The sequence below is a fragment of the Monodelphis domestica genome, chromosome 7 (genome assembly GCF_027887165.1).
Source record: "Monodelphis domestica isolate mMonDom1 chromosome 7, mMonDom1.pri, whole genome shotgun sequence".
NCBI lineage: Eukaryota > Metazoa > Chordata > Mammalia > Didelphimorphia > Didelphidae > Monodelphis > Monodelphis domestica.
In genome coordinates, this window is record NC_077233.1 from 40,098,383 (window position 1) to 40,123,229 (window position 24,847).

The 24,847-nt window shown below is 34.4% G+C and overlaps 1 protein-coding gene across 16 annotated transcripts in view; it reads left to right on the forward strand.

Moving 5' to 3' along the window:
- CHL1 (cell adhesion molecule L1 like) overlaps positions 1-24,847 on the forward strand; it is a 261,865-nt gene that overhangs the window by 150,302 nt on the left and 86,716 nt on the right. For all 16 annotated transcript variants that reach the window (XM_007500104.3, XM_007500099.3, XM_007500102.3 and 13 more), the window contains 2 exons: positions 2,468-2,573; positions 11,081-11,271. In XM_007500104.3, the coding sequence (XP_007500166.1) occupies positions 2,468-2,573; positions 11,081-11,271 (297 nt within the window). The remainder of the gene's footprint in view (positions 1-2,467; positions 2,574-11,080; positions 11,272-24,847) is intronic.

The window sequence follows — 24,847 nt, forward strand, 5'->3', positions numbered from 1 at the left end:
CTCAGTAGCATCTCCATCAGCCCCAATGTTATCCCTGCAGGACAAGGAGTTTCTACAAATTATTGATTATTCCACAGCATCTATTTGTCTTCCTTCCTGGCTCAAATCCTTAGCATTCAAGGAGTGTAATGTACTTTGAAAACAATTGTTGTCAAATACTGATGGAATGTTTTTGGAGGAACTGAATATTTATACATGCATTTCAGGGACTCTAGAGTCCTCCTTGGAAAATGCAGCTGACTCAGATATCCCATTTGAATGTCAAAGAGTCTGCTGCCTCTGTAATTGGCCTAATTATGGGAAAAAGCATTTTAAATGTAGAATGTACATTCCTATAAATACCCAAAGGTTATTAGATCCACTCCCAGAATAATTAGCTTTTTCTGAGCCTTACAAGCTGGGCAAATATGAGAAGGAATAATACTCTAATAAACATGGTGTTCACAAGGCATTAACTGATATCTATGGGATGGTTACCATGATGACTTATCCCTTATCACCTTGAAGTGTAATGCAGAGCTGTGTAATCTGAAGGGCATTAAGGCTGATAAATCTCTGTTGCCACAGCCACATATAAGCTACATGCCCTGATGGACATAATTATTCATTTCCTTATTTTAGGAACATTTACATATATTTTATGCCTGGATATTGATCTTGAGTTAATATCCTGATTATACCATGGGATAATGAGCAACCAAAGAGAAAAACAGAGTTAGCTAGAAAAAAGCTTAGAGATCATCTTATTGCACTACTAAAGTGAATAGAAATCTGGACTTGGAGTTAGGAAAACTTGAGTTTGAATCCTATTTTGGATAATTAGCCATATATCCCTGGGCATATCACCTAACCATTCTTAGACTTTGTTTCCCTAGCTTTAAAATGGGAATAATGACAACGTCTACTTTCCAGTGTAGTTGCAACGATCAATTATATAGTGTATGAAAATAATTTTAGAAACCTGAGAGAGATAATAATGATGATAAACAACCATCTCACATTATAGATGGGGAAGCTAAAACTAAGAAAGAGGGAAATAATTCTACTAAGTTCTCATATTTTAATATCCTCCTTATCTCTCTATAGGTTTCTTCTGAACTTCCAGCTGTGTGAGGGGGCAAATGACTTAATTTTTCTCAGCCTGTTTTCTTTTGTATATTATCCCATTATCTCTCAGGATAAAAATGGCACTCACCTCACTGGGTTGTTGTGAGGATTAAGACACTTTCCAAAATTTAAAGTACCATATAAATGTCGGTTACTACTATTAGTGCTGCCGCTAATACTAATAGCTAGAGTTTATACAGTGCTTTAAGGTTTTCAAAGAGCTTGACATATGTTTTTATTTAATCCTCTCAACAAATCTGAAAGGCAAATTCCATTATTATTCTGAGGTAAACAATCTGAGACACAGAGATATTAAGTTACTTACCAGGACTTTGCAACTATTAAGTTTATAAGGCAGTTTTTTTTTTTTAACTCAGATCTCCCTGACTAGAAGTCCTCAACTCTAGCCACTCTGCCAACTTGGTACTCCTATTGCTACTTTAATTGTCCCACTTCTGCTGCTGGTGCTACTATTACTGCTCCCACTACTCCTACTACACTTACTACTCCTACTTCTACCACCACCACTGCGACTACTCCTCCTACTCCTCCTTCTCTAACTCTTCCTCCTCCTCCTTTTCCTCCTCTTCCTGCTATTTCTACTACTCTTACCATTAGAACCAATTATTTACTAGCTTTAGTAACACTATGATTTCATATAGCAGCAGCATTCTGGGTATATATTCACTTTGATGAGCCTCATAACCATTTCATTTCTAGACTGTGTATAATTCAAGCCCATTCCCTGACCACAAGCAATAATAACATGTAGAGATAATTCAACTTAAAATGTTAGGAAATAGAAATGGAGGCAGGTAAAATAATGCAGAGCATGGGAACCCAACTGTTCTAATAGAATTTTCTCAGTCCTTAGTTATATTACCTTTGATCATTCACTTCCCCTTTGTGTGAATAAGCACTCTCATTGTAAACAGGACTAATGACTTTTATACTCTCTGAAGTGTCTGCTTTTAAATAGGGTACTCATGTTAAGATGTCTAATATTTCATGTTGTATTCACAGTAATTAAAAAGCATATTTCATAATTGTGATTCTCTTAAAATATGTTCTCCCTACTTGAGTTGAAGAGAAGCTAAATTACTCTACGGTTGTCTAGCTAGAAGCGCTTGTCTTTAACTTCCAAGAGAATATAAGAAATTATAGTGTAAGAGAAGACTATGAGTACTAAGAAGGATACATATGCATAAAATATTCTCTCTGACTGGGAAGATAATTCACTTTTTTGCTGATACTTTTACTTGTCAAGTGTGATAGTCAGCAAAGATGATTATACCTCTTGCAATGTCAGCTTTAACATGGTTTTAAAGTCTGCTCTCTAAACTCATATTTCATAATTTAGTTAAACAGGTCCCAACAATCACAGAACAGTCAACAGTACAAGTTGCATTTCCTTTTGATGAATATTTTCAATTTGTCTGTGAAGCCAAAGGAAATCCAGAACCAACGTGAGTATTACTATAAAGGATTCAACTTAGAAAGTATGTAATGTCTGTTTAAATCTATTTTATTTTTACCCTATGACAATATTGTAATAAGTATTTGCAATAGTTCAAATTAAGAGGAGCATTTTGGGGTCTAAGATAGAATCTTGGATAAGGAGTCGAGTCTTGAATTCAAAACCTGATATCACACTAATTTGATGTATAATGTTGGCCAAGTCACTTGAACTATCATCTGTAAAATTTGAATGATATATGATCTCTGAAGTCCTTTCCACTTGAAACATTCAAATTTTTAATATCATATTTGATTTATTTTTTTATAATCATAATGCAGATACCTAGAAAAATGCAATTGTTCTGAGAATTTTCATTCAATTGATAACTGAATTAAATCTATTATGACTATATAGGACAAAACAAGGTTCTAAGTCATCAGCAGTTGTGTGATTCTCTGTTCTGAACCCTAGGGAAATATCTAAGATGATAATTTTAAACAAAATTGATAAAAGGAGGAAGTTTCTCTCTTAGCACTCTCTAAATCAATGAAACCATAGGTCCAATACCTAGTTTTCTCCTTTTTTTAAAAGTTTATCAAATAGATGGAGTCTAAAATAATTTAGAGGTAGACGGTTTTATAACTACATATTATATACCTTTCGTCTTGTCCTTTCATGAACGTTAGAGAATCTTTATTTTGTTCATCTTTCCTTACAGGAAATGTTTCTGTATTGTAATGTTTTAAAGTAGCCTGAGTCACAAAGAGGTTTAATGGACTTCTTCCATATTAAGTATGTATTAGAGGCAGGACTTGAACACAGGGCTTAAAGACACACCAAGGTGACATATTATAATGTACAAAATATATCCACAAATCACATTTATTTATTATTGTTATATTAGATGAAGAACTATCCAGTGTAATGGTTTCTGAACTAGGAGGAGTTAATAGATCTGGCCTGGATTAATTTCCTAGCTGCCACATTTGTTAAAAATGTAATAATCAACATGCTACCTATGTGGCATCTAAAAATAAGTAATGTAAAAGAATCAGTGTTCTTATTTGAAAAATGAGAATGATATTGTATATGATAGTTGCCTCATTAGTTTAATTCAACTCACAGAAAATAGTTCTTGTGAGGAAAGTGTTCTGTAAGGGCCTTAATACTATGGAATGTAAGTAATAATTAATATTCTTTACATTTCATAGGAATTTGGAAAAGCAAGATTAGTTACTCCTTAAGTATATTAGATTTTATCACAAGAAAATGTAAATTTATGTAAGCCTAGATTATAGGTTAATAGGGCCCAAAATTATAATCTGGACTTGGAGTGGTTTGCTTAATAAATGTCATCCTTAAGACCCTCCTTAAAATTTCAACTTGTATCCTTACTATTGTTTAAAGGTATTACTGAGTTCTTCATATGTTTTTCTAGTAGAACTCAAGCTCATATAAATCTCACCAAGTAACAAAGTTTTTCTTATATACCTATTGACATACTTTATATTTATATTACTGGATGAGTCTACATAAATTAGAAAATAAGTTCAATATTAGAAAGTTGATTGGCAAGTGCTTTTTTTTTTTAATAATTCTGTCAAATGACAAACACACATACAAATTCATCACTTAAGACTTAAAATCACCTAGTGTTAGATACATTGAATATGTAATTATTCTATAATGCATGAATTGAAATATTCCTGAATTAAGAAACTTTCATATTGATCTGCGAAATATAAATACAACCAGAAGAAAACAGAATTTCTACAAAATGGCCAAAATCTTACTTGAAAAAAAAAAAGGATTTCATCATTGAAGAGATATATAAGAAATCATTGAACATAATCCAAGTTTATTCATCAGCAAATGATGGAAAAGATGAAGAAAGTCAATGAATAATTTGGAAAAGGTAGCCTAGTACTCAAGATAGCCCCTACCTTGTCATTGGTGAGTTCATTGTATATGTAGAAACAGCAGAGGATGACAGAAGAAAAATGGGAAATTGATTCAGGCTAAAGAAAGGAGAGAGACAAAAGATTTGCAGATCTGTCAGACCAAAATTAGTTATCTTTACTTTCTTCAGGAATAGTTTGAAGGTGCTAGTCATACTAAGCAATGAATCATGTCATAAAAGATGACGTTGACTATATCTTAACATATTGGACAAGAATAAGTCATTTGAGGCAAATGGTCACTTCATGATAACAGTCTATGTGTAGCCAGATCAATAAAAGAAATATTAAAATAATTTTTACATGAACATATTATATATAAGGTGCTTGATAAATAAAGATGCAAATGAAATTGTATATGCATTTTTGTCAAAATATTTAAATAATCTCTCAATATTGAAAGATAATAACTGGACAAAAAGAAAAACATGAACTTCTTTTCTATGTCAGTTTGATCATCACAAAAAAAAAAACCACCACAACAAAGAGGTGAAAAAAGAAAAAAAAACAAAATGTCATTGCTAGTTGAAGAGATATAATATATAAAGAAAACAAAAATAACGTTTGTGCTCATTTGCAAAATATATGATGGATGAGGACAAGGAATGCTAAGAAGGAATACTTTTTTAAAATAATGAAAAATACAGAGCACTTGACATGAGATCAAATTATGCCAACTCATCTAGACAGTTCTTATTAATGAAAGGAAAGGGAAGACAACTGTCAAATACAAAATGGAATAGAGTGATGGTAGAATAATGGCTTTTTCTTATTAATGATGAAAGAAGAATCACCACATTTTGACTCTTAATTTATCACAACCATATGCCCTGATGATGATGATGCTAATCATGTGGTCAGACCTCACAAAATACATATCTGTAAAGCTGTATAGCAGGTAGCATCATTTAAAAGCTGTCATGGATTAATTCACAAATAGCTCCAAGAAAGCTGATTCCTCATGAATGGAAAATGTTATGAATGGTGCTTTTATAAAAACCAGCCAAGAAGATAAGAGGAAGCAATAATTCATATGTTTACTTTCTCCTTGGCAGTTAGTTGGCTGAGTGGATAAAAGTCCAGGCCTGGAGTCAGGAACACCTCAGTTCAAATCTGGCCTCAAAAACTTATTAGCTTTGTTACTCTGTAAAAGTCCCTTAACCCCTATTTGCCTACATCCACTGGATAAGGAAATGGCAAACCACCCCAGTCTCTTTACCAGAAAAACTTCATGGACAGTAATGAAATACTGTTTTGCCATAAAAGTAATGAAGATAACCCTCCAAACCTTAAATGAATTGATGTACGGTGTAGTGAGCTCAACCAATAGAATATTGTACACAGTAGAGCAATAAAGTACAATGATAAACTGTGAATGAATGAACTATTATCAGCAAGCATGAATCCAAGACAACTCCAATGGACTCAAGGACCAAAAGACTATCCACCTCCATAGATGGAATCTAGTCTCCTAATGCAGATTGAAACATAACATTATTCCAATTCTTTCCTATGGTAATATTTCTCTAATATAAAGTAATATGTGTCTTCAACAAAATTATAAAATGGAGATACCTATTGTATAATAGCATACATACAACCCATATCATATTACCTTCTGTCTTGGGAATAGGGAAAGGGTGGGAAGGAGGGAGAGAAAATGGATTACACAATGTCAGAAAATTATTTTTTAAATCATAACATTTAATCTGGAAAGAAAAGAAAATTAAAAAAAAGAAGAAGAAATTTCCATAGACAGTAAAGTCCACAGAGTTATGAAGACTCAGATACCATTGAACAACAGATCTTTCTCCTATCAATTAAATCAAGAGTATCCTAGATAAAAGAATGGGAAAGCATAATCTGGTTATAACAGATGGTGTAACAAAGACCTACAAACATCACTAGTATAAGGGATTCAAGTTCCTCAGGCACTCATTTCAAATAACCAATTTTTATTTTAATTGCTTAAAACTCTGGATTTGTGAAAAGACAATTTGACAAAAATGATAAATTTTAGAATGGTAAGACTTGCTGAATGAGAGTCAAGAATGCTTCAGTTTACAAAAGGTCTTTTCACTATACAAAAGATTCAAGATCAATGGTTGCATGTTTCTTATAGGATAAATTATATAATCCTTCTCAGCTTTTAAAGCAAACAGAATCTGTTCATTACCTTGAGACATAACTCTCCATTCCATAATCAGCCATCCAGCCAAATTGGCCTTCCTTTTTGGTCCTTACACACACCTCATCTTTTTTCTTTAGACCTTTGTGCTACCTGGCCGCAGATATTCTTAGAAAGTACATCCTCTTTACCTCACTTTATAAAGTCTCTCTCCCCCTTTATGACTCAACTGCCATCTTTTTTATTTGAAAAATATTATTTAATTATTTAATTTAGGTTCATGTTCTTTCCCTTCCCTCCTTCCATCTCCCCCTCCTATAGCCAATGAGCAAATCCACTGGGTTTTACATATGTCATTGATCAAGACCTGTTTCCATATTAATATTTGCATTAGGGTGATCACTTAGAGTCTACATCTCCAATCATATCCCCATCAACCCATGTGATCAAGCAGTATCTCTTCTTCTGCTCCCACAGTTCTTTCTCTGGATATGAATAGTGTTATTTCTCATAAGTCCTTGAGAATTGTCCTGGATCATTGCTATGCTGCTAGTAGAGAAGGCCATTACATTTGATTGTGCCACTGTGTATCAGTCTCTGTGTATAAGGTTCTCCTGGTTCTGCTCCTTTCACTGTACATAAATTCCTGGAGGTTCACAGTTCCAGTTCACATGAAATTCCTCCAGATCTTTATTCCTTTCAGCACAATAGTATTCCATCCCCAACATATACCACAATTTGTTCAATCATTCCCCAATCAAAGGGCATCCCATCGTTTTCCATTTTTTTCCACTACAAAGAGTGAGGCTATAAATATTTTTTATACAAATCTCTTTGGGGTATAAACCCAGCAATGCTATGGCTGGATCAAAGGGCAGTCTTTTAAAGCCCTTTGGGTATATTTCCCATTCAGAATGGTTGGATAAATTCACATCACCACTAGCAATGCATTAATGTCCCAATTTTGCCATATCCCCTCCAACATTTATTACTTTCCTTTGCTGTCATTTTAGCCAATCTTCTAGGTGTGAGGATAACTCAGAGTTGTTTTGATTTTCATTTCTCTAATTATATGAGATTTAGAACAGTTTTTTCATGTGTTTATTGATAGTTTTGATTTGTTTATCCAAAAATTGCCTATTCATGTCCCTTGCCCATTTATCAATTGGGGAATGGCTTGATTTTTTTATGCAATTGATTTAGTTACTTACAAATTTTAGTAATTAGACCTTTGTCTGAGGCAACCACCATCTTCTATAAAGCAATTTCTGATCCCCTTTACTGTCAGTGCTATCTCTCCCAAGGTTTTTATTCAGCAGTTTGCCTATTTCTTTTATCAGTTTCCTATGTGTGCTGCTTATTCCTTATGTATACTTGTGTTCATCATTAGAATTTTAGTTACTTGCAAGTAGGGACTCATACTTTGTATGTATTGTCTAGCAAAGGGCCTGGAAATTTCTAGCTGCTTAGTAAATAATTCATAATTGATTGTTTGAAGTTCACTTTAAAATAATTTTGTTAAAAATCTCATTCATACACCTTTCTTCAGCTATGTATCTACTACATAAATTTGTGCACTGAAATATGTGTCAGAAGATGATAATATTTGAGACCTGTAAGGGACATTAGAGACCATTTCATAAAACTTTCTCATTTTACAGATGATCAGACTCATGACTTCCTATCAATCTAAGAGAGACACATCCTTAATGAAAACTGATCATTTGACAGTGTCTTAACCATTCTCTGGGAGGCATTATACTTCAATTATGTTTTCAACGCCCCTTAAATCATATTTTGATAACTCAATGGAACATTAAATATTAACTCTGCAGGGTTTAATGCCTATTCTTAATAGAAAATGACCAAATTAAAACTTTAACTATTTTAATGGTAATAATCCAATCATGATCTTTTATCTTTTTCCATGACCTTTAGTTTCCACAAGAGTTCCTTCTTTTTTTCCATTGATTCAGCAAGGATTTTTTGAGGACTTGCTATTGCCTAGTATTCTGGGTTAAGGGCTGAAAGGTGGCACCGTGGATAGAGTGCTGAGTCTAGTTTAGAGTCAAGAAGATTCATCTTTCTGTGTTCAAATCAAAGTACTCAGGTACTTATGAGTTTTGTGACCCTGGGAAAGTCACTTAAATGTGTTAGACTTACTTAATTCACCTGTTAAATGAACTGGATATAGAAATGGCAAACGACTCCAGTATCTTTGCCAACAAAACCCCAAATGGGGTGACTAAGAGTCAGACACAACTAACAACAATTTAACAACTTCAACTGGTTTAAGATCAACCTAAATAAGCCAAAAAAGATATGTGTGTATTCATTGCTATGAGAATTCCTTTATTTAGTTGTATAGACAGCATATGTATTAAATGATTTAGAAATATTTCAAGGTCCCATGTAGTTTCTAAAATGAATGAGTCTAACAGTGATTTCCCAGGGTGTGCAACAAAGGCTTTTGAGGAATTCACAGATTTGGAGGTAGATAGAAAAGGCATTTCATAGGCTGCAGGAGCAACGACATAAAGGTTGAAATGATCATGGAATACAGTATGCTTATCTGCTGGTTGGCAACAAAGGCTTATTGCAAAGAGGGATTTGGGCCAAATTCAGTAGAGTTTTCTTTGCTATTGTGATTAAAGATATGTTTGAGGGGGTTGTGAGATGAAGGGATTTGATACATATACATATATTTCTATCAGTTCTCAGGTCTGACTTTTGTAGAGTAATGAGATGCATTACTCCACAAAACTAGGTTGACTCATCAGAATGGGGCAGTGGATGAGAAAAGATTTTAGTAATTCACAGAAGAAGGATATCTGAAAATAGTTATGGTACATGAGAGGAGCATGGTAGAATCAATGGTAGATTGCTTGATTAGGTTGATCCAGAGAAGCACAAAATTCTAGAGATGGAGAGCCGGTATCTAGGAAACAGACATGAATAAAAGTTCACGTAGACAAATTGACAATTTCAAGAGATCTAGAATCAGGGAATTGAGACCAGTGAAGATTACAATTTAATGGCAGAACTTTGGTTCTAGGGAAGACTTGAGAAGTAGGTAAGACTATAGTCCTAGTAGAATGAGGTAGAGTATTAAGCAGGGGCTTATGTGTAAAAGAAGATGTCACTACTCATGGTTTCCAAAGAAATAAATATGACCAGCATGCACAAAGAAAAAACCCTCCTTACAAGACCCAGAATATGTGATTAGTGAAGACCAGCCACTAGGCAGATTTTTATTTAAGCAACTATAATATGTAGACACGTATACATATATTTATAGTATAAATCAAAATAGATGTATATGCACATGCTTTATAAAACATATATTTATGTATACATATACATATAGGTTGAGTGTCTCTACATGTGCATGTATGTGTATTTGTATTTGATGATATAAGAAATAGAGTTACTCTTACAACCAGGAAGACTTGAGTTCATGTCTTATTTCTTTCCACATATTAATTTTATGACATTGGACAATGTATTCAACATGCTGTATGCATCTCTTTAAGATGTTAAATTTAAGAATAGTGCCCGAGTTATACTGGTAGATGGATTTTTTGCATCTCAGAGTTTCCTTCATGTATTGATGAAAACCACAAGTAGGTAAATAAGTTCATATCTATGGTTAAAGACATGGTGATGATTGGCTTTCCTCCTCCATCCTTGGGCTAATCCAGGCCACTTGTGATTGCTGATTATAATCTATTTCTCAAATAGTGGAGCCATGAGGCTCAATACACTCCATAGGTTATAACCTGAATCAATATTATTTTTTGTTTAGTATCAAGTCTACCTAATGACTGGTCACGCTCTGAATATATCCTCATTTCACTGAGCAGCATTGCCCTCTGGGACTTATTCCAGTACATAGCCCTTGTTTCAGTTCTCATTGTGTTTCATACCAACACCCTTTCTTTGGTATTCTATCAGGACCCTGCTTTGAAGAATCATACCCTCCCCCCAAACAAATGAACAAAATTGCAGGTTTGTCTCAGAATCATAGGATAAATTACTTTTTCTCATGTGCATATATGTATATGAAGTTATATGTGCATATTTATATCCAAATAAAAAGGTTCACAACTTATCTATGTCTAATGTATATCTACATGTGTCTAAGTCTCTGTCTCTATAAATCAATATTTAGATCCATATGCATTTCATATTCATGTAAATTTTACAAAGTCCTTTCCTTTTCACCAAAAACAGCCTTGTATTTCATCATATCTCTCAAAGGTCCTCTCTATAGATTCTGCAGTGCATATAGATTTTCATTTGTATTCTGCCCTCAGGATGTGTTTTGTCATATTTTATTGAATTCTCTGTCATTAAATGCTATATTTTTTTACTCAATAATAATCTTCTTTCCCATTCTTTTAATTTAATATTAACTTTATCTTCCAGGTTTCATTGGACTAAGAATGAGGAGCAGTTTAGTCTCCTCTCCGATCCACGGATAATTTCATCTAATAATACAGGCACATTCAAGATCTTAAATGAGGGACACATCACTCACTTTCAAGGGAAATACCGCTGCTTCGCTTCTAATGAGTTGGGAACTGCCATGTCCGATGAAATTGAGTTCATAGTTCCAAGTAAGTTTCTTTATTTTTTTAACTTTTAACTTACATCTTAGAATCAAAACTGTCTTTTGGTTCAAAAGCAGAAGATCAATAACGGTTAGGCAATGGGAGTTAAGTCACTTGTCCAAGGTCACATAGTTAAGAAGTTTCTATGGACATATTTGAATCCGTTACCTCCCAAATCTAGACCTGGTTCTCAACTGACTGAGCCAAGCTTCTCCCTCAAGTAAATTTCTAAAAGGAGAATATGTTTGTTTGATTGACTGATTTGGAGTTTAGGGGTTGTTCTTAAAAAACAGTCATTGTATCATGTGTATTCATGATTTTCTTTGATGAACAATTCATTGGTTCTGCATCAATGAAAGATCCAGGAAGCTTGAATTGGGGTTTTGTGTTTAGGAAAATTTTAGAAAGAAGGGGAGAAAGAAGGGCTGAAGGTGAAGATTCCCCATAAATATTGTTTGTCTAGGGAGCTAGGTGACTCAGTGGTGAAAACATTGGGCCTGAAAACAAGAAGATCTGAGTTCAAAGATGGGTTGAGAGACTAGCTGTGTGACCCTGGGCAAGTCACTTAACATTTCTTGGACTCATTATCCTTGGAGTAAAATGGGGATGATAATAATAGCATCTTCCTCATAGAATGATTGTGAGGATCAAACAAGGTAATATTTATAAAAGATAAAGTTATTAGCACACTTCCTGATACATAGTAGGTGCTACTGAAATACTGAATTCCTTCTCCTTCTATAGGCCTACAACCCAGAGCAATTAACCTATTGTAGTAATCCCCGAATTGACTAATCACTTTTTTCATTGGCATTTATTAAATATCTCCTACATTCTGGGAGCTGTACTAGGATGTTAGTTTCACAAAAAGAAGCAAGATAACTTTCCTTATTCATAAAGAGTTTGACTTTTCCTGGTGATGAGACCCACGGCAACAACTGTGGCTGTAAGAAAAGTAATGGAACAGTTTCCATAAAAAAGTAATCATTTTCAAGATCTTGTTGAAGGAACTGTAATTAAGAACTTTGAAATATATGTAAGGATGAAGAATTAAGAGCCCAGAATTTGTATGAATAATGTAAGACAGAATGTACTTTTGCATTTAAGAGATAGGAGCTGAAGTTGAATTATAGAAGACAAATTAATTGTATAATTGTATCCTCTCTGTGGATTGAGACAAAATAATGAATTAAGTAGGCTTCTTATGAATCACTCTCTACCTCCCACATGATTTGTTTTCCCCCACAAAGTATTAGCAGATGTGTGTAGGTGTGTCTCTGTGCATATGGACACCCGACATGGGGGACCATATTTAAGGAGAGACATTGAGTCTGTCTACAAGAGGACAACAAGGTCAGATGGGGACTGAGCAACATGTGATAAAAGCTGCTTACTGGGTAGAACAGAAGTGTTTGGGAGGATATGACAGTAATACTTTGTATTTACACAGCACTTTAGGGCTTTACATTCATATAGACACTTACTTGATCCTTAAGACAACCTGTAATGTAGGATATTATCCTCATTTTGTGGATAAAGAAACCAAAGATGGCAACGATTAAAGGGATGTCTAAAAGTCATATTTGTAGTAAATGCTTGTGGCCATATAAGAACTGAGGTCTTCTTGACTGTAACTCCAGTATTGTATCAAAAATACCTATTTGTCCTACCTCTAAATAGTTGAGATTTGTCAAAAGGGACAATAACAAGTCACATTGGCACACCACTGTACATTTTCAACACCTTTTCCCCTCTCCTAACAATTCTATGAGATAAGGACTAGAAATATAAATACCACTTTATTGATTAGACACATAGTGTTTATTTAGATTCTTTTTAACAGTCAAAAAATCTTCATTTTCATGTTACTTTGATGATGCTTAGCCCCTTCTGCTATCATATCATAGGACAACAATAGAACAGTGAGACATTCTATATTTTAATTTGTTTTATGAATTATAACAGTCAAAGAATTCATGCCACATGTACAGTATTTGGTGGTGTCTTTCTGTACTTGATAAGGCTGTTAGTTAAAAGAACTATAAACAATAAATACTAAAAAAGTTTTCCTCAAAGAGATACTTGAAGGAACAAGAATGAAGTCTAGTCCCATAGTGAAGTGGATTAGAAATGTTACATTGGAAATCTCACAACATGAAGCATTCTCTAGGAAGGCCCTCAACATGGTGGATAGATTGCCTGTAAAGGATTTATGGGAGACTATAAGGAAAAGGTCCTCAGCATGAGAGCTATAGATCTAGAGTTTGTGATATGAACAGAAAAAGGGCAGGAGGAGGACACCCATTGATAAGCTCACAGATTCACTGAGGGAATGAAGTATTTCAATAATATGATGCCAGATAGAATGGCAGAAAATCATGTGATTTTCCAGCAAAACAAGATGAATCGCAAGAGAAATACTGCTCCAAGTCTTTCCTTTTAACTGTGCTCTTTCTCCCAGGAGAAAAAGAAAGACCAAAAGAGGCCTAACTCTAATGTGAGCACTACCTCCTGAGACAGATGCACACTTATTATCATAGTGATGGGGGGTATAATAGCATATGGTTCTTATTGCCTGTTTTACACAAATGAGCCAGGGAAGATCCATGGGCATAGCTGATACATGCAACTTTGAAATTTGAGTGTTTAATTAAGGCAAGGGTGGTTGCTTTCATTTGTCAGAGCCTGTGAATGGCCACAGTGAAATGTGCTGAGTGGGCTGTCCTTCCTTAGCATGAAGTCATTGAGAGCTCTTGGGCTGGAAGAAAGAGCCGCCTTATTTCTCTTTTGTCCTAAGCAGATTGATGGAGTACGAAGCAGGAAATGGGAATAAATTAACTCTTATTTACAAGGGAACATTGGACCCAGCACTGTTACAGCCTGCAAGCCCAGTAACACATATTCACTATCGTGAGGGGTGGGCTATTAGCAATTTGCCAAGCTTATTCAATTGGAGTTTCTGATACTCAAAGGCACACCAGGCCAGCTCACTAACAGAACAAGAAGTCAAAATATATAATGTTCTTTTGCAAAAAGGAGGTTAGCCAAATGATGTAAATACTAGGAAAATCCTTCCCCAGTGGATGGTGGTTGTTGCTAACTACAAATAGCCTTTCAAAAAGAGACTCTTGATAAGTCAGTTCAATTCAGATCTTCATTAGGCACCGATTATGTGGCTTGTTACTCATGTAGAGCCTTGTTATGCTTAAGTCTTTCAGTTGTGTCTGATCCATCATGACTCCATGGACTATAGCACACCAATATTGATCTTGGGATTTCCTCGGCAAAGATACTAGACTGGTTTGTCCATTCGTTCTTCAATGGACAAACATTGAACTTCCAAACTTCCAAACTTCCATTGACAAATGGAAGTTTTCACACAGCCATTAAGTGTCAGAGATTTGAACTGAGGTCTTTCTGTCTCCAGACCCAGCTCTCAATCCATTGAACAACTAGCTGCCCATCTGGGTCCACAGTACCTTGGGCCTAAAGCATAGGGTAGGAATAAATTTTAAAAAAGAAAGAATTTCTTCCCTTATAAAGTTTACATTCTACTAGATTAGAGACAAATTCTTTTTTTTTTAAATATATTTTATTTGATCATTTCCAAGCATTATTCATTAAAGACATAGATCATTTTCTTTTCCTTCCCCCCACCCCCCATAGCCGACGCGTAAATCCACTGGGCGTTACATGTTTTCTTGATTTGAACCCATTGTTTTGTTTATAATATTTGCATTAGAGTGTTCATTTAGAGTCTCTCCTCTGTCATGTCTCCTCAACCGCTGTATTCAGGCAGTTGCTTTTCCTCGGTGTTTCTACTCCCACAGTTTGTCCTCTGCTTATGGATAGTGTTTTTTTCTCCTAGATCCCTGCAGATTGTTCAGGGACATTACACCACCACTAATGGAGGAGTCCATTTCGTTCGATTATACCACAGTGTATTAGTCTCTGTGTACAATGTTCTCCTGGTTCTGTAGAGCCAAATTCTTGAGGAAATTGAAAATCAATCTAAGGAATAGAGCTGTAGAGTTGGAAGAAACCTCAGAGGACATTTAGTCAAATATCTATTTGTTGATATGGAATTGTGGTTCAAACAAGTGATTTGCAACCCTCCCCAATTCTACTTCTTTTACATTCCCTCTTCACTTCCAAATTTTTTTACAACCCTTACCTTCCTTCTTGGAATCAATACTGTGTATTGTGGTAAAGGCTAGGCTGGGGGTTAAGTGACTTGCCCAGGGTCACATAGCTGGGAAGAGTCTGAGGCCAGATTTGAAACTAGGACCTGCCATCTCTAGGTGTTGCTCTCAATCCACTGAGTTACCTAGGTTGTTTGCTTTTAAATAGGGATGGTGGCTACATCACAGAAATGGCTTTTAAAAAAAATGCATTCCAAATTATAAAATGCTGCAAAATGTGACCTTTCTCAAGGATTTGCACCTCAAATTTTGAATTTTATTTCTGTTGCACAATGCTATCAATTTTATTTCTTTTAAACAAAAGTTTCACCAAATAAATGATGAGAAAAGTAAAAAAAAAATACCCCACATTTATTATGTGTTTTTTCATAAGCCAAGACAGTGCCAATGAGACAAATAAAAGCAAATACAAGCAAAAATCAAGACAGACCCTGAATGGGATAGAAAACAAAAATAGAGTTGAAAATATGGGAAGAAAAAGTACCCATCTATCTATCTTTGGTACAGAAACAGGTGGGAGAGCAATGAGGCATATCTTGACTGGACTTTTCCCCTAAAATGGAAACCCATGAAAGATTAGATAAGAATGATAATTTCCTGAATTCGAATCTATCCCCAGATACTTTATAGCTGTGTCATCCTGGACAAATCACTTAACTACTCAGCCTCAATTTCCTTATATGTAAAATGGGTTTGGAATAATAATAGCCCCTACTCACTAGGGTTGTTTTGAGGATCAAATGTGATAATAGTTATAAAACACTTAGTAGAATTTCTGATCCATAAGAAGTACAAAAACATTTATTTTTGTATTATCATGTACTCGTAATAATATAACAATACTTAAAAACTCAATTTGATCCATGATTTTATTGGTGTGGACATTCCCAAAACATAAAATGATGAAAGTGGAACCATCCTAGAGCATTCTGTAGGCCATAGCTTTCTATTGGTTTGCCATGGTGGACAGAGTCAGAGGAAGGAATGAGATTTCCTGGTTCTCTCCAGATGTTACCAGATAATGTTCAATCAGTTACTTCCTTGTCCTTAACTAAGTGACTAGCCTATCTTTTTCTCATATGTGAATTTCATTGATGAAATTCTTTCTTATGGTTCTCCCTCATAATTCCTCTCTCTATTTTTCTCTTCATTTTAATTAACACATTACTATCATTTATGTGAATTAGATTTCAAATAAATTTAACATTGATTAATTACCAAATGTATGCATCAATGTATGTTACTGGGTTTGGATGCAAAGAATAATAAATGTAGTTCTTGACTTTCAAGTATTCATGATTTTGTGGGTTATAGAAGAATACACTCAATGCATGTTTAAACAACACAATTCAATAGTTTAGATGAAATAGTCTAAATGACAACATGGAAATCTCCCATGGCCTGCCAGGCAGGAGCTGATAATAATCAAATTCAAAGATGATGATAGGAGCTTGAGGTTAATGTCTCCAACCTGGTTTTGCTATTCCCATAACCCTTCATTTAAAGAATAATTGGATTATCATGGATTTGTCTTTTGCATAAATTACATTGAATTAGGATATTGAACTTCTTGGCTATTGATGAAAGGCATTTTTTCCATCAATATATTGTCATTGTGTTTGTTTATTTTAACGTTTATGACATCATAGATTTGTAATTGGAAAAAAAATTGAGGTTTTCTAATACAATTTTGTTTAGTTGTTCCAGTTTTATTTGAATCTTTATGATCCAATTTGGAACTATTTTTGCAAAGGATACTGGAATAGTTTGCCATTTCCTTCTCCAACTCATTTTACAGTTGAGGAAACCGAGGCAAAAAGGGTGAAGTGACTTGCCCAAGATCATACAGCTAGTAGCATATTTCTGAAACCATATTTAAATTCAGATCTTCCTGGCTCCAGGATCGGCACTTTATCCACTATGCCACCTACCTGCCCTTTAACATAATATACCATCTTTTGATACTAAACATTTTGGTGCCTATTCAAAATTGGCTGTGGATTGGATGACCCAATTATAACATTTTTTTATATGTGCTGATATTTCAGATATGTAGTTCAATTGGCCAAGTTAACTCTTGAAAAATGAAAGACCTAATCCAGAGAACCATTTGATTAAAGTGATTTGGGAGTTGTTGGCTTTTTTAAACTTTTCTTTTAAGTATTTTTATTTTTTACCTCTTATGAAAAGAGGTTACCCTTATCTTGTCTCTCCTAAGATTACACATAGAAAATCTCCAAGTTATTTTAGGCACCTCATGACTATTTGTAACTTTACTCAGTTGCCCTACATGGGATGAGATTCTGCTTGCTGGATGATGGCTCAATTGAAATACCTATACATTTTACTAGCAATGCTCTCCCCCTCACTCCTACCTCTCCAAGATGGCAGGTTGTACATGTGTTTAATACAATACAGATTTCCAAATTCATAATATTGTGAAAGAAGGGTTTGTGAAATAAGAATTGATTTCCAATGCTGTGCTTGATTTCGAAAATTAGACAGTATCTTAAATAAGCTTGATTAAATTGGAAATGTGAACATTGGGGCTCTTGACTGTCATCATTACCAATGTTCAATGAAGGAGGCTCACCGATAAAAGGTTTTAATAGTGTCTTAATGAACTTTATGCTAAAATAGAGTAACAGAGTAAGTCTTAATAAACTTTGACATGATGCAATACTAAGCTTGCAAGCTTGCTTATTACAAAATATACATCAGCTATTCCCAAATGCCATGGAAGGCTTCTACTTCAATTTTCCCTGACTTGGGAAAACTGACTCACTAACTTATCATTGGTCCCACTAGTTTAGATCCTATGAAATAGAAAGCTTAATTACTTCTAGAGTAGATTTTAGATTGTTGGATTTTTTTTTTAAATCCTTACCTTCTGTCTTGGAGTCAATACTGTGTATTGGCTCCAAGGCAGAAGAGTGGTAAGGGCTAGGCAATGGGGTTCAAGTGACTTGCCCAAGGTCACACAGCTGGGAAGTGTCTGAGACCAGATTTGAACCTAGGACCTCCAGTCTCTAGGCCTGGTTCTCAATCCACTGAGCTACCCAGTTGCCCTGAATTTTTAAACTAGAATTAATAACTTGGAATCATAAGTAAATGATGCCAGTTGATCTATCAAGTTTTAATATTTTGTTTCTCTATATGAAGGCTGGGAATTATGAATGTGTTATATTGCTTATGCTGTCAGACTGAAGAGAGATAAATATTATGCCATATTTATTCCTGAGACATAGTGAGATAAACCTCTTAACTGAAACATAGTTCTCGATTACTGTATCATATGGAAAACAAACATAATAGATTAGAAGTTTGTTGGGGTATATTATGTATTAAGAAAGTGTTCTGATGTGGGAAAAAAAGCACAGTAAAATACACTGGAAGGCATTTAGGTATTGTGTGATGAAGGGAGAGGGAAAAGTGATTTTGCTACTATACTACAGGCAACCTGTGCCAAAATTGGAAATAGATGAAGAGTTGGGGAAACAAATTGAAGTCTAGAAGGAAGTATAATATAATGACAGAAATGATGAGGGGGTGTTTTGGTGTTTTCTCTGTGAAATCAGAACCGCTCATAACAACTTCATCCTTCAAAAGATAGAGGGAGAAATACATTTTAAAATTCGCTGACATGTAAGAACTGGTTTCTGGTTTTAAAATAATTCTGGGGGGAAGCCATCTCTCCTACAATTTGTAAAATAAAGGAGAGGAAATCTGAGCATAATCTGACATAAATCAAATCAGATTTCAAAAAGTTCATTGGAAGGGCAGTCAGGATGATATAGGATAAAACTAGAAATATTTACTAAAAATAAGTCTCTTAAAATACAAAATTAACACACTTCATCTGAAAAACTAAAATGGGAGTCACTGGAATGAACTGGAAATAAATATTCATGATATTAGTAATACATTATATCATCATGTGTAAATAGAAGGAATTGATTCTTTCTTTTTTAACCCCTTTCCTTCCATCTTAGAATCAAACTGTGTATTGGTTCTAAGTACTAAGTAGAAAAGCAGTAAGGACAATGGAAGTTAAGTGACTTGCCCAAAATCACACAGCTAGGAAGTGTCTGAGGTCAAATTTGAACTGAAATCCTCCTAACTCCAGGCCTGGTTCTATTGTGTTACCTACTTGCCCAAAACAGTCATTTAAAAAATTGAAAACTTAAACATTTCTCAATTATATTTTAATTTGGTTTGGTTTTACTCAGCACTAGTGGAAGGACTAGTCCCTGCTAGAGAATTGGACTGAATCTGATGAGAAGAAATTCAGTAGGGAGAAGTTTGAGACTTACACTTGGGTTCATAAAATAATCATACAAATAATTTTTGAGAACTCATATTCATATCAAGAGAATAGTTTTTCAAAAACAGATGGAGGCTTTGGTTGACGGTAAGCCCGGTATACATCAATGGTGCAATGTAGCTTTCAAACTCGACATATAATTTTGGGCTATATTGTTTCCCTTGTCTGTCATTACTGAGTATTTTACTCAATCATTGGTGCCACAGTTAATAAGGATATTAATAAGTTGGAATATGTTTGGAGGTGTGTCTTTATAAGAATGGATTGAGGCAATTGAAGGTGTTTGGCAAAGATAAATGAATACTCAGAAGATATGAACATCTTACAAGTGTTAGATTATTGTCATTTGAATGAGAAATTAGATTGTTTTCTGTATGATGTCAGGAGACAGCACTAGGTATTGTGGTTAGAACTTATAAACAGGAAACTGTCATGAAAAAAATTGTTCATTCTGAAATTTAAAAAAATCCACTGAGTCAGAACTCTGAGTCAATAACCATTTATTAAGGGGACCTATTCCCTTTTAATGAATTGGATTTCATAGCTTCCTTATGACTTGATATACCCCCTTTATTTCCACTATTGATTTCATAATTTGAGAGAATCTAGACGGTGACCAAAGAACACAAGTTCTTATTGGTGACCTCATTATCAAATTGCTGAATATATGAGCAGGCAGATCTCCACCCAAACCACAGCAATGGGCAACCATCCAGCAAGCAGAATCTCATCCAATGTAGGGCAATTGTATAAAGTTAAAAATGGTCATGAGGTGCCTAAAATCACTTGGAGATTTTCTATGTGTAATCATAGGAGAGGCAAGATATGGTAACCTGTTTTCTTAAGATTGGCAAGATGTACACCTATCATTGACTAAAGGGACATAAGATGGATAACAGAAGTGCTTATCTCCCTATGGTGGGTGAGGGCAAAATGTCAGATGATAAAGGTCCAGATGATACCTTTCCTCATGTTGGCTACTCAACAGGCCACATGGGAGGATGTCCTCCAACTTGGACATTTTTGACGTTAAGTAAATGCATGTAATCCTCTTATTATAAAGTCTCAAACCTGCTTTTTATGGTCTATAAGTCAAATATCAGAAGAAATCCTTCAACCTGATATAAATATAATATGGATCAATATTTATGATACAAAGTTTTTGCTCCATATAAATATGGCTATATCAAACAATCACTTATATAATCATATTAACAGAGTAATAGTGATAGTTTAAAAAATCTGGGGATGATAATAATGAACTATGGATAGATTATGGATCAATAAATTAATTTATAAATTGACCATTAAATCTATTATTTTTCATGCAACTTTCTTTTTGATGTGAGGAAGCCAAAAAAAGAAGAAATCCCCAAACTTCTTAACAATTAGGGCTGCCTCAAAGTGTAATGGATTATCTTTAAAAGTGACAAGTTCCCTCTTCCTGAAAGTCTTAAAACAGAGCTGAAAAATCACTTTTTGAACATGGTATTGAGTTATTGAATATGGCATTGTGTCTTATTGAATATGGTATTGAGTCTTTCCAGTATGAGTTGTACTAAAAGGACATTTCAACTCTCAAATTCTGTCATTCTGTCAAATGTGATGGTTTGTTTTTCTTTGTTAAAAAGAAGATTTTTTGCAAGGTGGTTGTTGGGTTGGGATTGGGAAGTAACATTTCTTTTTAAGAAATACATGAAATTCTGCTTCATCAATAGAAGTTTCATTTTCCTCTTAAAACATTAACATATACAAAATTAAGTACAAATTGATTCTTTAGGAAAAATAGCCGAGTATCATAAGAGAAGAGATATGAATTGAACTTGAGGAGGAAGGTTTTCCTTGATGCACAGTAATATGACTGAGGGTACAAAGTCAATCAAAGCCTGCCGCCTGAACTTGAAAAGGCCTTGCACTGGACAAATGGCATACACCCTGCAAAGAGGAGGCTGAAAGGGTCCTTGAATTGAGACAAAAACATGATTCATTGTGCCCAGCTGGTACACTGATTAGAGAAATGTCAGCAAATTCCCTCAACCTCTAGAGAACAAGAGGAAAAGAATGGGGAAAATAGTGGAAGCGAGGTATCAAGCCTTCGAAGAAGAAATAGCCCAATAAACGTATGGGCTCTTTAGACTAATAAGAATAACGACAGTCTGTTGTGAACTTTGGCCTTTCTGCTCAGAAGATAGAAATGTCGTTATCCCCTGGATAGATTCCATCAGGCAGGGGGATATATTGGATGAACTTTCACATGCCTCGCTGACCTTAAGAGTTGGAATAGGATTTCATAATCAAGTTTCAATGATTGCTTTCATGTAATATTTATATGTTGGCATTTGGCCTGGGATTCATCTTGCTGGTTCTGGTGTCAAGCTGCTTATTTATTGTTCATGGTAGTGACTAGCTAGCCAGCATAACAGCTTTGAACCCATTTAACTAAGTTAGGACTTGCCTTCATGGTAAGAATCCACAAACTTACAAAATACCAGAGAAGATTTTCCATTAAAAGACAGTTCCATTTCACAGATTCCTTTCTTGGGAACAATTCATCTGGGAAACCCTCTGTGTATTCAATTCAGTGTTTACCTTTGCTTTCTCATCATTCTTTCCGGGAATTTGGAGACCTTGTAATTCATGTTTCTTTTTTAATTTAAGCAGACTGAAATTTTCAACTAAATATTATTTCCAAACCACTTCAAAATAATGCTTCAAATCAAATTTGGAGTAGCAGAATCAATGAGGTCAGAATAAGGCTTCCTTCTAGGCCAAGATGACAGAGGAAGTCATAAACAGAGAGATCTGAAATGGGGAAGGAGGTTGACCAAGATTTCCCATGAATGAAACACCAGAGGTCAGATTTCGTGGAGGTGACAGAATCTGTTGCAACTTCTCAAACTTTCATGTCATAGAAAAAAAGAGCAACCCACAAATGTGTAAAAACACTGTACAAATTAGCAGTAATGTGCGATAATCAACTTTAGTTGATTAACTATTATTGGCAGTAAAAGGATGCAGGACAAGTTCAAGGGACTCATGAAGAAAAAGAGACCAAGAGATCAAAGGTCCCCAGAGATCTCAGGAAACATCAACAAACTAAACCCTGTGAAATTGTACCATGATTATGAAATAATCATGAGGTATAATCATTCTTCACTTCATTTCCCCATGAACTTTTGTCTAGTATAAACAATATGTGTCTTGTTTCACAAGATGACAGATAAATGTGTTTTATGATAATATGTGTACAACCATGCCATATTACCTACCATCTTGTTGGGGAGAAGGGTGGGAAAGAGCCTAAAAAAGAACAAGACAGATTTTTGGTAATTAATGTGAGAATTTTTTTCTTGGATGAGCATATTATAATTCAATATGGATTTATAACAAATCATATGTATTATATTATTGTTATATTGCATAGTATATTTTATATAAAAATAAAAATAAATGGTGAAAAACAAAAAAGAAAAAGGTTATGTGAAGGAAGTGATGGATTCTGAATACAGACTGAAGTAAATCATTTTTTACTTCATTTCTTTCATGAGATTTTTTCTGATATGTATCCTTTTTACAACATGATGAACATGGAAATATGTCGATTGCATGATATCACAGGTAAAATATCTATTCTATTATCTGCTCTCTTGGGGAAGGGGGAGAGAGGGAGAAAATATGGATTACAGCATGTAAGAAAATATTAAAATTATATATACATGTAATTTGAAAAATATGATAAATTTAAAAAAAGAGTATAGGATACCTCTGGGATAGCATTGGATGAAGGATCAGATGCTGTCAGGAAACACCACTGTCTCTACTCAATTCTGGTTCATAGTTTAAAGACAACAGATGAGCACTTTGAGTCAAGAGGGGGTACAAAGTCTGAGGGGCAGTAGTTATTTTTACTGAAAGTGATCAGTGACTCTGAAGACCAGTTTCTTTTTTGGGCCCAAGGGAGTACTGTGCCAGAGTACAGTCCAAAAGACCAGTGACCACACATCTCCCTAGATCACACCACCAAGAAAGCACATGAGTAGATAATAAAAATTACAATTCTACCTAAGACAATTTACTTAGTATCATACCAGTCAGACTACCAAAAAATATTTTATAGAGCTAGAGAAAATAGTAACAAAATTCATCTGGAAGTAAAATAGATAAAAAAAGTGAAAAGTGAAAAAAAATGTTTAGATATAGATTGCTTAGCAGTTCCAGATTTCAAATTGTATTAGAAAGTGATAATCTTTGAAACAATCTATGATTGGCTAAGGAATAGAGTGGCGGATCAGTGGAATAGATTAGATACACAATACACATTAGTAAATGGCCATAGTAATTGAATATTTGTTAACCCCAAAGACCCAAGGTTTAAGAGTAGGAATTCAACATTTGACCAAAATTGCTTAGAAAACAGCTAAGCAGTCAGATAGAAACTAGGCTTAGACCAATGCCTTACATCTCATATCAAGCAAAAATGCATAAATGGTTCAGCCATAAAGGGTGATATCATAATTAAATTAGGAGGGTTGTTTTAAAAAAACAACAACCCATGCCTGTCATATCTTTGTGTAAGGGAATGATTTATGTCCAAACAATAGATAGAAGGGATAAAGGGACGTAAAATAGATATTGTTTTATTATATTATTATATATTATTATATGAAGTTAAACTGCCTCACCTCCCCCCAAACAAAACTAATATAGTCAAAATTAGAAAGAAAAGAGGAAATGGGGGGATTGGCAGCAATTTTTTTTTCTGATAAAAGTATTTTTCAAAAAACATAAGGAACTGTGCAAAACTTATAAAAATAAGATCCTAGTTAATAAATAGTAAAAGGATATGAACATATAGTTTATATGAAATGAAATGAAATAGTAGATATTAAAGCTATCAATATTCACAGGAAAGGAAATTTTAAATTATTATTGATTAGAGAAATTCAAATTCAAATGATACTGATATTCTACCTCACACATCTCAAGTTGACATGACAGAAAAGAAAAGAAAATTGATAAATGTCATAGTTGATGTGGACAATTTGGGAATTATTAC